Here is a 16,471-nt window from a genome sequence, read left to right on the forward strand (position 1 = left end):
TAAAAATGTCCTAAAACTTTGCTGTAAACCTCCAGCCTGTGGAGGTTCCCAATTCATCCTGTTGAGCCTCCTTGCGTTCCTCCAGGGGGCAATGTTTGGCCTCCAAGCCTCACCCCCTGAGGGAATCCTTGCCTTACCTCTGATTTCAGATCAGAGATAACAGCAGGGATGTGGGCACTGTCCAAGTGGCTGCATGCAGTGGGCACCACCCTCATGGGAAGGAGCATTGCATGAAACCAGGCACTCGGCCTGCCCTGTGGGGAGCAGCTGCTCTTCCCAGCACCAGCAGAGTCCCTTTCTCCATGCTGAATTGGCATGGAACTCCATGCCTCTCTCAGCATGGAAGAAGGCAAAATTGCCAGAGTAATGATGTCAGCAGGCATGGCCACATCCACTGACATCATTCAGCACAGGGAGAGCATGGTGGAGTGAAGTTTGGCTCCACACCCCATTCTAATTAGGCATCCCTGCGCTACTCTTTTTAATACCAAAAGGCCAAGGATCTTCAACCTGGCTCTGATAATGTAGTTGCTATATACTCACAGTCTAATTTTTATAGTCCTAGTATTAATGTTTGTTCCTGTTCAATAACCTTAATGAGGTAAGGTTTGCTTCTTGATTACAAAATCAGGCCATGTCTCCTCATGGAATAGCTGTGACTGCTGGTTTCATGCTCTGTTGGCCTAAGGCCTGGATTTGCAAGTTCCACTGATATTTGAAGATTCAAATTTAATCTGATGGAATTCCAGCAATCCCCCCCCCCCCCCCGGCTGCTGCCTTTAAATACATAAAAAGCATTTGATCATCAGAAGCTAAGAATGGAAGCTGGGGCATCTTACCATCATTCAAACTCTTACCATCATTCAAACTGGGATTTACAGCTTAAGAGAACTCTTGCTCTGATGCTGCTATCATGCAAGAAGGCTGTAAATAAAGGATGTCAGAGGAACAGCAGTAGTAGCTCATGCTAACACTTTGAAAACCAAAGAGGAAAAGAAGGGAAGTTGTTTAAAAGCAGGTCCTTTTTTGTCTTGTTTTTTTTTTAAGCACCACCTTGGAAGGAAAAAAGATTAAGCATAAGCAATCCATGCATTAGATAGATCTCAGAGAAAGCAAAAGCAAAAAGAACCACTTCCAAGGAAAATGTGAGAAAAAGTAGAGACTTCTCTTCATTGCTTACCAGTACCCTCAGGCCTGGGTGGTTCTGCCCCTCATGCCATTCCAGAAAAAAATGGGTATCCCAGGAGCATCAGAGAGAATCCCAAATCAACTTGGACAGGTGGCAAACATATTTTGAGTGCCAACTGCCATCCTGTAGGTCAGGGATGTCAGTGGAATAAATGTATTGTAAAATTCATTGAATGTGCATGGGAACTGACATGCTGTATGAACAGGAAATAAACTTTTGTTCCTCGAAGCATCATAATCCAGCAGATGGAACACCAGAAAATAGGACATGAAAGATTGACTGTGAAAAACGTTTTCTTCAAAGAGAGTTAGGCACTGACCTACACGCAGAACTGGGACATGCAGTATCTGGGGAGGAAGAGGAGACAGGAATAGTTGCCTGCTCCTGGTACATGGAAAATCCATTACACTAAGCTTACACTCTCACAAGAAGTCTAGAGAGTTAATGAGTAGTGCCATGGACCAGCAGGAGACCGTTTTCACTCAGCACGCATTATGCTGGATGAGGCTATTTATTTTTAAAGTAGGCTAGAATCCGCATTCAAAAGCTTTCCTGGGAAGTAAAAAAAATTGCCCCCTTTATCCACCCAAATAACGAATTAGCAGTCAATATCCTCTGTGCAACACATCGTAGGTGGGATCCAGACAGTTCCCAGCATGCCCCAGCCAGCCATGCTATCTAGGGCATGCTGGGAGTTGAAGGACTTTTTTCTGTCTAAACATGCATAGGATTGCGCCCTAAATTAGTCCCACTTTAATCCCATTGAAATTGATGGGACTTGAGTCAGTCATGACTAACTTGTCCCACTGAATTCAATGGGACTAAAGCAAAACTAAGGGTGCAAAACATCCTATGCATCCTATGCAAAAAAAAGTCCAACAACTCCCACAAACTCCCGCCAGCATAGCTGCAGGATTTTTTTTCTGTCTAAACATGTGCAGGATTGCACCTTAACTTAGTTTGGACCCAACCCATTATCTACACTGCAATTACGCAAATTATGCTTTTGCATGTTATACAAATTTGCAAGTTATCTGAAAACTGTAGATGTGCCCCAATTTATAAATGAAGATGTTATTTAATTATGTTCATCCTTACATTTCTGTACAAACAATCTTACTGAGATCAATGTTTATAAGGACATCACATATATAGTTACCCAAAGAGGGGGAAATGATTAAATAAAGTGATTCATTGAGAGAAATTGTCCTGGGAGAGAGTATACAGCAACTTGAACTCACTGTTTTCCACAAACAGTTAATGCAGAAAGGTTGTTTTTCATTTTACAGCTTCTCATACATAAGTTTGCTCTTCTTCCCCAGCAGAGTCTGACAAATTCAGAGTGCCTCACATGCATTAATAAATTAAGCCCCAGTGCCCTTGTGAGAGAAGGAAGTATTATTTTTCCCCTAAGTGCAAGTGATGAAACTGAGCAAAGAGAGGTTGCCCTAGGTCAAACAAGACAGTGGTAGACACAAATGGTAGAATGGCTTCTATTCTTCAGTTTTAGATCCTAGAAAGCCTATTTTCATCAACAATGCCATTATAATCATTGTTACTAGGAGCAGGGGTTGTTGTTGTTTTAACTCCTCAATGCATATTCACATAACTTCTTTCTGCAGAAGTAAATAAAGAGATCACATTTCAGCTACAGGCTGTTTTAGTTGTGGAGATGGCACTATTGGACATATATCTCAAGGCATGATGCATCATCCAAACAAACGTAAACAGCTGGAAGATTTAAAGAAGAAGCTTCTCAACCCCCTTGATAAGGTTGAATTGTGAAATGACTTATCTTGTTATTAATGGCTTCTGTCACCAAGGGCAGGGAGCACTGTTTAAAAGGGGAGGGGAAGGGAAGGCTGATTAGCACCAAGGTTTGCAGCTTGAGATCAAATGGGTGATTAAAACAATAGTTGATCTGTGGGCTGCTCGTGTGGCACATTTCTCTCACATGCAGCCCCTAACACCAAATTCAATTTGCCAATATGATGGTACAAGTTTAGCCCCATCAGTACTCAAACTAAATATAACCACCTTATATTTAGGTTATATTCCTTTTCTAGAAGGAATGAGATTTGGTGGTTGATTAATTCAGCACGAGTCTTATGCGAAATGCTTGGAAATGGGACTCTTAGCAGTTCTGGAGAACATCTCTTCGGAAGGAGAGAAATAGAGTACATTTCTTTTCTAACACTTCACTTTTTTACGAGTAAAAATAAAATAAAATACGACCACCGCCACCCTGCTCCTCGCCAGAAGGAAAATCACTCCTGCATCACTTTTCTTAGGAACAACTGAAGCTATTAAAACCAGATCCTGCTCAAGCCTCTCCCCTCCCCTGCTTGTTCGTTTTAGAAGTTCCTAACAAAATGTACTAGCCCCAACACTGGGGTATGTTTGCTATCACACGCTGCTTGTTCACAGACAATAAGCCAGTTATTTATGATAGAAGCTGTTCTCACCAGCACAAGCCTGGACAGACTTTTGTTTCATACGTACGAGGTAGTGGCAAAGTTCTAAACTGTTTCTCAGCAATAGCTCTTCGGTCACCGAATCTAGCATTTTTCTGCCTTAAACATTACACCGAGAGAGAGAGAGACAGAGACACAGAGAGTTCTTAACCGTTGCTGTCTTATATTCCGGCTGTGGAAAGCAGTCTCGATTAGCGGTCGCGCTTTCAAAAACTTACCATGAAAAGAAGGAAGCATCTCTTGGTCGATCCCGTGTGTCTTGGATTACTTTTTTTTTTTTTTTTATGCGCGTATGTATATAGGCGCGCGCGTGCGTGCATTCAATCCAGAGAGAGAAAGACAAAAAAGCCGCTAGCACGGAAAGAGGCAGCCGCGCAAAATCATCCTGGGACTTTACACGAGTACCTCCTCGACCCGGGAGAGAGAGAAGGTGACCCGCAAAGCTGGTCCCGCTGGCTTCCTCCACGCCCTCCGCCCCTGGAAAGCCGGAGCAACGTCGAGAGAGGCCGGACGCCCAATCGCCGTGCGGGAGCCGCCTCAGGGCGTGGGGGGTGCGCGCTGGGGCCCTGCGCGCGTGGAGCCCAGAGGAAAGCGGCCAGTCCCGACCCGACCCGTCCCCTTCCCTTCCTTTCCCTTCCCTTCCTCGGCTCAGCGGGGTCCACGCGTTTTCAAGAGGCGAGCCGCCTCGGCAGGAAACTCCCCGCTGCAAACTCTCTACAGAAGGAGAAAGTGGCCTGCGGGCAGCCTGCCCTCCGCAGCCCCGTCTGCCTTGCTGGTGTGCCTTCAAAGGCTTCCGTCGCTTTGGTGCCTCAGCTTTCTTCTCTCTCTCGCTCTCCCTGCCTGCCCAGCCGCCCCCGCCCCCTCTTGCTGCCTCCCCCTTCGTGCCACAGACAGCCCAGATGGGAAGAGCCTGCAGCTGAAGCCGGCCCAGGGCCCCATCCTGAAAGCCGGTCCTGCTGATCTCATCACCGAGGGCTCCTAATCCGATGACCAGGGAATTAGGAACAGATGGCGACGCCCCCGCTCCCCGCCACCTCCGTGCAGAATACGGGCAGCGGACCCCCTCTCGCCGTGGCACAGCCCGCATTTCCTGTCTGCCTGCAGAGTTCCCTGGCCGGGGTTTACACAGGCGGGAGCTGCATTATTTAACCCCTTCTGCATAAATCGGCGCAACCGGGGGGTGTGGGGGCGGGGGGGCTGTTGTTGTTTGTAACTGTAGGGCTATGCAGAGCGATTCGTTTTGGGGGCGGGTTTAAGATGCGCCGCTACACATTCAAGACGTTATAGCGAAGCATCCCGTTCTTTCTTCAGAATGGGATGCCTTCGGGGCCTATGGCACACTTTTAATCTCTGCCTTATGAAAAAGTGAAGGTGGCAAATTTTGCTCTTCGTGATTCAACAAGTGGGATAGCCATTCTTAATTTGTATTTAATTTACTTCCTTTTTACACTCTCGGGAGCCAGATATCGTTTTTTTTTAAGGTAGTGCTTCCCTTGCAACAGGTCCCACACTTTATGGGCATGTATGACTTTTTGTTCATTGCGATACGACTTTTTCTTTCATTTTTTTTAAAAGTGTGAACTTTTTGATGTTAAAACATCTGAGTGGTCTGAAGTATTAACTAAGAATGTAAGAAGAGTCCTTCCAGAATAGGCCAAAGGTCTCTCTAGTTCAGCATTCTGTTCCCAGTGTCCACTAGATCGTCGTGTGCTGATTATGCACAAGGGTACAACTAATACAAGGGCTCCTGATAGAGATTCAGTGCAATGTGGTTTTGTGCACATTTCACACACACCATTGATGGAAGCCAGGCCGGCTGTCCACTAGGGATGTAGGAAAGTCACTTACCTTTCCACGGATTATGTTTATGGGGAGGGGAGGCGATCTGTTCCTCCCCCCCAGAATCCTCGAACGGCCGGCTGTGCTCCGTGGTGGCTCCGCGGAGCAGCTGGCCAGACCCAGGCCAGAGCCGCCCACAGCCGGATTTCCGGCCGCAGAGGGCTCTGAGTAAAAAAAAAAAAAAAGCCACATATGCAAATGGCAGCGGCTACGGCTGCCGCCATTTGCGTTCCTTATTTTTGGCCATCTTAGTCTATGTAAATATTTACGTAGACTATTATGGCAAAAATAAAGGGGAACGCAAATAGCGCCCGCTACGCTATTTGCGTTCCCCTTTATTTTCGTCGTAATAGTCTACGTAAATATTTGCGTAGACTAAGAAGGCCAAAAATAAGGAACACAAATGGCGGCGGCCGTAGCCACCACCATTTGCATACGTGGGTTTTTTTTTTAACCCAGCCGTGATAGGCTATGTAAATCTTTACGTAGCCGATCACATCTCTGTAAAAAAAAACAACCCTCCAGACTACAAATGGCAGCAGCGGCAGCCGGTCGGAAGACCAGCCGAAGCTGCTGCCGGAGCCACCACCGCCCGGAACATCCGCCCCAGGTCAGTCTCGTCGCGGGGGGGATCCACGGGGGGGACTGGGGGGTGGCAGGCCATTCCGCCACAGATTTCAGGGGGCTGAATGCACTGGCATTCGGCCTCACCGAGATCCGTGGCGGAATTCTCTGACATCCCTAGCCTGTCCACTGTTATGGGTGACAGGCAGGTTTTGCTCACACTGCAACATCTCCCGCCCAGATAGGAATGATAGCCTTTCTTATCTGCCTGCCTGCCTTTCTATATGAGAAAGGAAAGTGGGTGGACCTGATGATACTAACAAGGTGGAAGGCTAAGGGTGTCTTCTTTTCCTGATTAGCCAAGCATCTGGGACAGCTGGCAGGTTTGCCTTTGGCAACAGAGTCCCCGCCCATCTAGTATTTACTTTGTCCCAGAGAACTCAAGGGGAACCACTGAGAACTATGCTTCACCCGTTGTCTGAATATCTTTGCTCTGGGTCCCATTTCTTGGTGTGGCATAAGAATGTGATGGAACTTTGAGAACAGGCTGTTTTATATTGTTCATTACCCTGGACAGAACAGGTTCACTGAATGTGTGGAAAGAGAAGTGGGACTGAACCTGCCATCCCTACTCCTGACATTGGTGCACCTCAGGCCACAGTCTGTCAGACATCTGCATGTTCAGCAGAACATCTGAAACAGGCCCCTGTGTCAGATGTCAGAGGCTGACACGGTCCCCCTCCCCCTTCCACAGGTACAGTGAATGTTTGGGGATGTTCATCTACAGAGGACTCATATCCAAATTGTTGTTTTCAATGCTTGCATAAGCTGGAAAGGCCATTTAAAATAAATAATAAATCATTGCTATTCTGTTAAAGCCTAATCCGCAGTTACTTCAGTAGACTCTAATGCAAACCAGTGTACAGTCCAGCATGCTGTTAAGCCTAAAATATAATGCAGTTATTCAAATGAATTATTTATTATACATATATCCCACCTTTCATTCAAGGTGGTATAGATAGAGTTTCCAGGCTGTTTCCTGTCCAGGCATTGATCAGATCCAAACCTGCTAAGCTTTAGCAAGTTTGCTGCATCATGTGCCTTCTCAGCATAGCCCTGAGAATTGTCTATGTAGATTGTATGGTTTGGAGTGTCTGGGTAAGTCCATTGGGGCCACCGGATTTTGGTCTGTGTAGCTTTTCTGGTGTGTAGCATGTCATACATCACCACTGAAATAAGTACTTTGCATTTATAATGTGCATATTTATTTAAAAGGGATAAAAGTACAGATTCACTTCATGTTTATAAGCTAATACATCAGAAATCTATACTATCTTTCATTGTGCACATCAAAATTTAGCTGAGTGAACTGCTTGTAAAGGGGACAATTAATTTTTTAATGAATGTTTTAAATATGGTTTAACTTCTACATTAAAGCCCTCTAACATAAAGCAGAAAATAGAAAGTTTTCATCTGCGTCCAAAAATAGCATATCATCATCTACCGAAAACAGCAAATACATTCATTGAGGTTTATCCACAGCATGTTAAAAATAACTACTGCCTGTGCTGTAACCATTATTTCATTATGCAAGATGGTCTGTGCTTCACTTAAAGTGGAAAGCTGTTATGACAGCATACATAATATCCTAAAGCTTCCACTGATAACTCGCTTAACTCTCCTTAAAAGAGGGTTGATGGTACTCCTAGTTGCATTTTGTGTTTTCATCTTGTTCAGAACTTGACCTTTCTCAAATACACAGCAGAACTGCCAAAGTGGTTGCTTTGGAGGGAGATGTGGAAAGTGTGGGCATGTATGTGTATAGATATACTTAGATAGACATAGATATATAGAAAGATGAGTGCTTGTATGTTTTAGTAAGTGTGGATATATTGTGGGCTGGGCTGTAAGCACTGAGGAGTAAGTAAAAGGTGGGTCTCTACTATGAGTATATTTGATTTAGGCTATGGAACCATACTTACTTGGGGTCTATACTATAAGTATATTCATGAGTAAGAAGAAACTCAGTGTTTGCACAGTTGCCAGTTCAGGATATTTACTGGAGCTCTACAGATATGACATGTAAAACGTAAGTTTGCCAAAAGTACTGTTAAAAAGAAAAACAAAAACAGGACAAGTGGGCAAATGTCCATCAGCTCAGCACTGCCACCTCCTGAACCGCTGGCTACAGGGCCCCTAAGAATACACCTCAGTGGCTAGAGTGCCTTTTACTGGCATAGGCTGGTTTGCCGACTATGACCCTATCTGGGGACAGTGGACCTCTCCAAGGTTGACACACTGGATGCTTCCAGACTAGACAATTCTAATATTTCTGAGTAGGACTGCCTTGAAAGACACTCCAGAAACTTCAGCTGGTGCAAAATTCAGCCACTAGAATGCTTGTGGGGGCTAGGTAGCTTGTTCATATCACATCAATTTTGCATCAGTAGCAGTGATTACCCATTTGTATCCAGGCTCAATTTAAAGTGCTAATACAAACTTTTAAAGTGCTGAGCAATCTCAGAACAGTTTATATGATGAACTGCCTACACCCATATGAACCTGTCTTGGCCCTAAGTTTGGCCTTGCCTGCCACTAAGGTTGATCAGGTTGGTAGGTTGATCAGGTTGGCACTTGTGGAATCCCCTTTCCTAATATTTCTGCTTGGCCTCACTCTCTTGTGGCCTTTAAGAGGTTCATAAGATTTTTTTTTTAATTCCACCATGCCTTTTGTTGATTTTCTTGCTGACTCCACTATATATGTTTTTAATCTGATTGTGTTTTTATTACATTTGTGCAGTTGTTTAGTTTTGAATGTTTTCATTGTAAGCCACTGTATGGCAGCTTGTTCTAAAGCCCAGGTAGAAAAATAGCAAATAAATACATGTCCATGATAGATCAGACTAAAGACCTGTCTAATCCAGCATTCTATTGCCAAAGTCTGTGGCCAGATGTCTGTGGAAACTATTTCCAACCTTGGTGACGAAGGAAACTGCATCCCACATAAGCCAACACAAATATTTGTATTTCCAGACTGTTTGCTTAAAATATCCAAAGGAAAAAGAAAAATACCTTAATGTCTCATCTTCATCAAAGTTCACAGTCTTTAGGGTTATGTCAGGCTCAGCTAAAGTACACTGATTTCTCTCTGTATCTGGGATGCTAATATAAAACTATTTCTTCATGCAAAATAGTTGAGGAAAGCATCCTTTAGGGTGCAATCCTATGGCCGCTAGTCAGCGGCTAGACGACCGTAGGATAGGTCAGTTCCCAGGAACCAACCTCAGAGCCCGGGCTCGGTTCCCTGAGAACCGACCTCCACCCCCTCCTGTGCTGCCTTGTAGACAGCACGGATCAGCCCTATGCGCCGTGCTCAGAAGAGGAGCACGGAGCAGCGAAAACAGGGCGTTCCTGGGGGCAGGCTGGGGTGGGGCGGGTGTTAGTGCCGTTCTGACACTTCCTATGTGTCGTCCAGCATCCTCCCCACATCCCGCTCTGACTTCCCATGGCTAGACAGCCAAAAGCACCTGTCTAGCCACAAATGCAGGGCAGCTGACGCATGGAGGGGATGATCCCCTCCATGCTGCTCCTGCCCTGCATTGGATAGGTGGTCGCCTCTGAGTTTGGAGGCGGCTGCTTATCCTCATAGGATTGCACCCTTAAACCGTTATTTCATCCATTCTCTATACAGCATAGAAGGAAAGATTACATTTCCAAAACACTAGAAGTCTAATAGTATTTAAGTTAGGGCAAACCCAGAGGTTCCATAAAAGTAGATTAGAGTCATTCAACACTGATTCAAACAGCTGCATTCTGTGCATAACAGTAGTATTTAAAAAAAATAGCTAGGCTTCCTTAGTGGTTTTCTGACAGAGGCCAAGAAGTGTCCTGTAAGATCTGAGAGTCCTCTGGCTTAGGGTGAGTTGGATGTAAGGGGTGGTAGCAGCCTACAGTGCTGGGCCGATGTTCAGCCTAAGCAACCTTCTATCTCTGCCTACTTTTGTCCCTTTATGCCCACTAACCTGACAGCTCTCACTAGTGGACAAGAGAGCAGGGCCTCAGATGTCGATCTTAATTCTCAGGTATATATGAGTGCAGGCAGTTCTTCAGATAGGGCATTAAAGGTTAATATCAGCGCCTTAAATTGGGCTCAGAAATGAATAGGCAGCCAATGTAATGGTCTTGGAACAGGTGTAACACAATCTGGATGCCTAGTTTCTGCAAACATTCTTGCTGCTGCATTCTGCACCAATTGAAGTTTCTGAACCATCTTTAAGGGCAGCCCTACACAGAGGCATTACCATAATCCAGCATGGATGTAACAATGTACATGTCACTGAGGCGAGAGCTGCCTTCTCTAGATAAAGCCATGTGTGTTTGGTTGGTGAAACTAATATTACAACACTCCCATCTATGCTTCCAGCTTCCGTAGACATTTTTACACTGTATTAGCTGGATGATAAGTAAAAGCTAACTAATTAGCATATTGAATAAACCACAGCCCACATCACATCGCTAAAATGGTATTTACTTCATTAAGCACACAGACTCCAGTGATACACAAAAACAAACACTTGCTATTAACAATTTGCCACTGTATCCTCTGCCATTCACACTCTTTGCACCTAACTCATTAGTAACTTGAAAACTGTTGCAGTCCCCCTTACATATTCATATGCATTTAGTACCTTTCCTTTAAGGAGCTTAGAGCAGCTTTTATATAATTCTATTTTATTTGTTAATTTACTATTAAGTTTATAGACTGTTGTTCAGTACAAAACTCCCAAGGCAGCATAGTATTTAAAATAATAAAAATACATACAATAAAACACATTGACAAAAGCCAACACCATTAAAAAAAAATCCAATACAAAAATGCATATGCAGCAGCCCAAAAAATTAATAAACTCAGGAAAATCCAGCAGTAGGCATAAAACAACTGAAACCAGCAATGGAACATGCTCTAATGCTGAGGGGTGGGAGAGGAGGGAGGGAAAGACCCTTTCCTGGTGCAGAAAAGCCATCAATGTTGGAACCAGGTTAGCTTTTGTGGAGAGGGACATTCCATAGATAAGGTATCCCTATGGAGAAAACTTGACTATGCTAAAGCCTTTGATTGTGTGGATCACAACAAACTGTGGCAAATTCTTAAAGAGATGGGAGTACCAGGCCACCTTACCTGTCTCCTGAGAAACCTGTAGGAGGGTCAAGAAGCAACAGTAAGAACCGGACATGGAACACCCGATTGGTTCAAAATTGGGAAAGGAGTATGACAAGGCTGCATATTGTCACCCTGCTTATTTAACTTATATGCAGAGTACATCATGAGAAACGCTGGGGTGTATGAATCACAGCTCGGAATTAAGATTGCCAGGAGAATTATCAACAACCTCAGATACGCAGATGATACCACCCTACTGGCAGAAAGCGAAGAGGATCTAAAGAGCCTCTTGTTGAGGGTGAAACTCAACATTAAAAAAACGAAGATCATGGCATCTGGCCCCATCACTTCCTGGCATATAGAAGGGGAAGAAATGGAAGCAGTGACAGATTTTACTTTCTTGGGCTCCAAGATCATTGCAGACAGTGACTGTAGCCATGAAATTAAAAGACGCTTGCTCCTTGGGAGGAAAGCTATAGCAAACCTAGACAGCATAGTAAGAAGCAGAGACATCACCTTGCCGACAAATGTCCGTCTAATCAAAGCTATGGTTTTCCCAGTAGCAACGTATGGCTGTGAGAGCTGGACTATAAGGAAGGCTGAGCGCCAAAGAATTGATGCTTTTGAACTGCGGTGCTGGAGAAGACTCTGTGTAGGGAATTCTGACATCCCTACACAGAAGATGATTTCTGCCTAGCTTTGCTAGGAATCTGGGCTTACATTTCACATAGGAAGCTCTGCTTTTCCCAGAATATGGACTGAAGTACAAACCATAAGTCTTGGGTCTGTATCCCATCTGCTTGAATATTACATTTTGGAACATAATGAAGGTGACTGGATAGGTTAGTTTAGAAAAGATTTTGTGAAATCAGAAAAGCTAAAAAAAATCGTAAGTATTCTCTTAGAGCAACCTTCCTCAACCTGGTGCCTTCCAGATATTTTGGACTACACCTCCCATCAGTTCCAGCCAATGTGGCCAATGGTTGGTGATGATGGAAGTTATAGGACAAAGCATCTGGAGGGTACCGGGTTGGGGAAGGCTGTCTTATTAGAACATACTATTTTATATATTTAGATTTTAAGGGCACAATCCTATGCAAGTTTAGACAGAAACAAAATCCAACACCTTCCAGTATGTTAGGACTTTGTTCTGTCCAATAGGACTGTGTCTTCAGATGCACAATCCAGTGAACAATAGCATGCCTTAGGGCCACTAAAATGACAAAACCTAAAGTGCGCAAATCAATGCTTAACTTGAAATTGTTTCAATGGGACTTTGATGTGCCTAACTTTCACTAGATTGCATTGAATGTTTTCATTATGTGTAGGAAATGCTTTCATTTATAACTGTTTGTTAAAAATGGAAGCTGTACCTGGCCCTGTAATTTTGGCTGGAGAGGGAACCATTCGGAGACAGGGTGGGACCTGGTTACCTGAAGACCACTTTCTACCACATGAGCCTGTCCAAACCTGACATTCATAATTGCAGGCTGTCCTATGCATTCCCACATCTGAATGTAGGAGAGCGGTGACCAAGGACAAGGAGAGGGTTTTCTCCATGTTGTTGTTGTTCAGTCGTGTCCGACTCTTCGTGACCCCATGGACCATAGCACGCCAGGCCTTCCTGTCCTCCGCTCTCTCCCCGACAGTGCTCATATTCATTGCATCGGTGATGCTATCTAGCCATCTCATCCTCTGCCGTCCCCTTCTCCTTTTGCCTTCAGTCTTTCCCAGCATCAGGGTCTTTTCCAGGGAGTTTTCGCATTAGGTGGCCAAAATATTTGAGCTTCAGCTTCAGTATCTGTCCTTCCAATGAGCAGTCAGCATTGATTTCCTTTAGGATTGACTGATTTGACCTCTTTGCAGTCCAGGGGACTCGTAAGAGTCTTCTCCAGCACCACAGTTCAAATTCTATTCAGATACATACTGCCTATATATTCCTGTATTAACATTTAAATGAAATATAAAATATGAACATGTTCCATGTTAATTACTGATGTGACTGAGTTTTCTGTTGTAGAGGGAGAAAGTAGGGCTCAAAAGATAAGAGTTTGTTTGTAAGTGGGTATCAAAAGATTACGTTTACAGGTAGATCCTGAATACGTTGAATTAATTTGCAAATAAAAAAGGAGCTATAATGGAAGTCATTGCACTGCCGTCCTATAAATTATTGGTGTCTTAGATGGCCAGTGTGACAGTTCTGTATCCCTGAAAGCTACATTTTGCTCCCAAATGTATGTTGTCGGAACCTCAGAAACAAATGTTTAATTCAAGGGTAGAATGGCTTGCTTAGTTGGCTCATGTGTATTGTTTGCTTTTCACTTTTGTTCACCATCTGTCCTAGCTAAAACTGATGGCTGCCATCTGAGGACTGCCTCCCTGATGTCCAGCTCTGATTAGATGCTCCTGCATTCTTTTTAGAGAGAGGGGGGAACCCCATGCACAACAGAAGACAATGGGCAGTCTTTGTGTTGTGCACACGTCCAGATCCCCAAGGGTCCTTTGTATTTGCACCCTTACTAGCAGCCTTTTGTGTCCCTAGCCCCCAGATGGTTGTCTGCAGCCACACTGGCCTTTTGTATATTCAAACTGGGTAATAGATGATACACACTATTTTCTGGGCTTTTAAATTAAATGGATACTTCCAAGCTTTAAAACCAAATGGACACATTGCCCAGAATATTTATTTTTGCACAAATCTTAGTAAAGCAGCTACTTTAAAAAGATGGGTCAAGGACATCATTAAACACAACTGAAGGCCTTTTGCTGCCTGAAACACAAGCAAAATAATGTGATAATTATTGCTCAGGGAAATGCAATTCAGGAGGACAGGAACTGAATAAAATAACTTTGCAAGCTTTATTTGTTATTCTATAGATAGATGGATGGATGGATGGATGGCTGGATGATAGACAGATTGTTCATTTTATTGGGAGTACATTTACAAGACGCATACTTCAAAGCTGTTTATGTTCATTTATTCCCCGATACTATTTTAAATCAGCAATCATGGCTGCTCAAAGTCTTTGTGTACTCACTTGGTTTAAGCGAGCAAAAAGAGTGCCAGAGAAGACTGATTTCCTAATGATAAAACTTCATTCTCTAATATTTTACTCCATCTCAGTATAAATAGCAATTAAAAATCAAACCATGTTAATCAAACTTGGATATAATAGCACTTGTATTTGCATGATATTTGGTGAGCGCTCGCGTGCGTGCGCACGCACACACATACACACACAAATAAATAAATAGCTCAACTCTGAGTTTGCATCCAAATTCCACCGAGGTCAGTGGAAGGACTTGTGGCAAGCTGAGTAATCTTGGATTTGGGCCACAGCGAACAAAGTACTGAAAGGAATTACTTGCAGTCTTTTTCACACACACACACACGTGTGTGTGTGTGTGAGAGAGAGAGAGAGAGAGAGAGAGGTGGAGAATAACTGGAAGATGGAACAGTAGAGTGTTCCTTCTTGAATGAAAACCTCACACTATTCAAAGAGGATTTCACAGAAGTAGGGATGTACAAAAGTCACTTACCTGTTCGCGGATTATGTTGATGGTGGGGGGGAGGCGTTCCGTCCCTCCCCCCGGAATCCTTGACGGGGGGGTGCTCTGTGCCTCCCCCCCGGAATCCTGGCCAGTCGGCTGTGCTCCGCAGGGATTCTGTGAAAAGTGGCCGCCGCCATTTGCGTATGCATGGTTTTTATTTTTTTTTTAAGTCAGACGAGATAGGCTATGTAAACATTTACGTAGCCTATCATGGGTTTTTTTTAAAACCTAGCCGTGATAGGCTACGTAAATCTTTACGTAGCCTATCACGTCTTTTTTTTTTTAACTGGAAATGGCAGCGACGGCAGCTGGTCGGAAGACCGGCCGCCACCACCGCTGGAGCCACCGCTGGAGCCGCCACCGCCCAGAAGATCTGCCCCAGGAAACTCTCGTCCCGGGGAGGGTGGGGGGGTGGCAGGCCGTTCTGCCATCGATTTCGGGGGGCCGAATGCACTGGCATTCGGCCTCCCCGAGATCCGTGGCAGAAACGACTGCACAACAACAACAACAAATAGTGAAGGAGGGAGAGAGCCTCTCTCTTAAAGAGGCCAAACAACTGTAATGGTGTTGGCCCAATGAAAGAAAGAAAACACTTCCTGGAAATGGGAAGGAAAATAAAAGATCTTCATTGTGTGACCCTCTTAGGAAGAAGGCAGGACCCACCTGCAAGTCAACTCATCATGATCCACAATTTGAGAAGCAATATGGTAAAGATAGTAATACAGGGATTCCAGTAAGTTTTTTACAGGAATAGAAAAAAAAAATGAAGAGGAACTGTTATTGTAGTAAAAGAATTGGCTGTTTGTATATCTTTAAAATAATTGATCTGTTTAGAATTTCAAAATCTGTAAAACAAACAAATAATCAAGGTATTTTATTGGTATAATAAAGCTCTGAAGAAGCCAAGAAATGTATTTGGTTTTGGTTTTCCTATTTCCTTTTCCCTCTATTTCTAAATTGTGGAATGTGTTTTCTGTTCCTGTTGTATAGCTTTTCTTTCTCTCTGTGATCATTTGGATTTTGCTATTAATGATCAAATATAGCCCCATCCCTAATGTTATCCAGCCCAGGAGGGCCAGGGAGGAATTTGCTCCCAGAAGCAATATGGTTCCCCACCCATACAGTTTAATGTCAAAATCTCCTTAAATGTGGAATACTAGCATATCAGGAAAAAGCAGCATTCAAGAGATGGCCAATGGGGAGTGGTTCTATGTTCTAGATCTTTCTGGCCTTACTTAGGACTGTGTGTGATGTTCCATTTTTCTATTCATGCTATGAAAAAGGAAATATGTGATGTTGCTGGAAGCTCTAATTCCCTAGTTTGGAATTTGAATTCAACACACCCATAATGTGTACCTGCACTCCAAACCAGGTGTCATTGCGTCTACAGTTCTTCTCCAGCTTGGATTGTTACCTGAGCCAAGAAAAAACTCACTTGCACCAATATCCATCAGCTTCCCTTGCTGAGGTTGTGATGGCTGCAGCAATTTTGCAAACAAAAAGGATGGGAGGTCTCTTTCTCCCTTGCTCCCTTCTTGGCATCTGGAATGTTGTTATGGCATGTACAATATAATTTTTCCAGGATGTTTGATGTCTCTACTAAGAATGTCAGGACTCCTAGGAAAAACATATTTAAGTACCTGGTGGCATTCTAAACAAGAGAAATAGACTCCCACCCCCAACACCACAGCT

General features: G+C 43.9%; 1 protein-coding gene across 3 annotated transcripts in view; it reads right to left on the minus strand.

Annotated features, from left to right (window-relative positions):
- The window catches only part of SPSB4 (splA/ryanodine receptor domain and SOCS box containing 4), a 302,205-nt gene that overhangs the window by 102,722 nt on the left and 183,012 nt on the right, over window positions 1-16,471 (minus strand). For 2 of the 3 annotated variants that reach the window (XM_084847090.1, XM_084847089.1), the window contains exon 1: window positions 3,882-5,666. The exons of the other annotated variant lie outside the window; for it this stretch is intronic. Coding sequence is in view for 1 of the 2 variants with exons in the window: in XM_084847089.1 (XP_084703215.1) it covers window positions 3,882-4,750 (869 nt within the window). In the remaining variant the exon portion in view is untranslated. Of the gene's footprint in view, window positions 1-3,881; window positions 5,667-16,471 lie in introns of those variants that run through there. 3 annotated transcript variants of the gene reach the window in all.

The sequence above is a fragment of the Heloderma suspectum genome, chromosome 3 (genome assembly GCF_057233095.1).
Source record: "Heloderma suspectum isolate Gila_16-S chromosome 3, 16-S_ref, whole genome shotgun sequence".
Lineage (NCBI taxonomy): Eukaryota > Metazoa > Chordata > Lepidosauria > Squamata > Helodermatidae > Heloderma > Heloderma suspectum.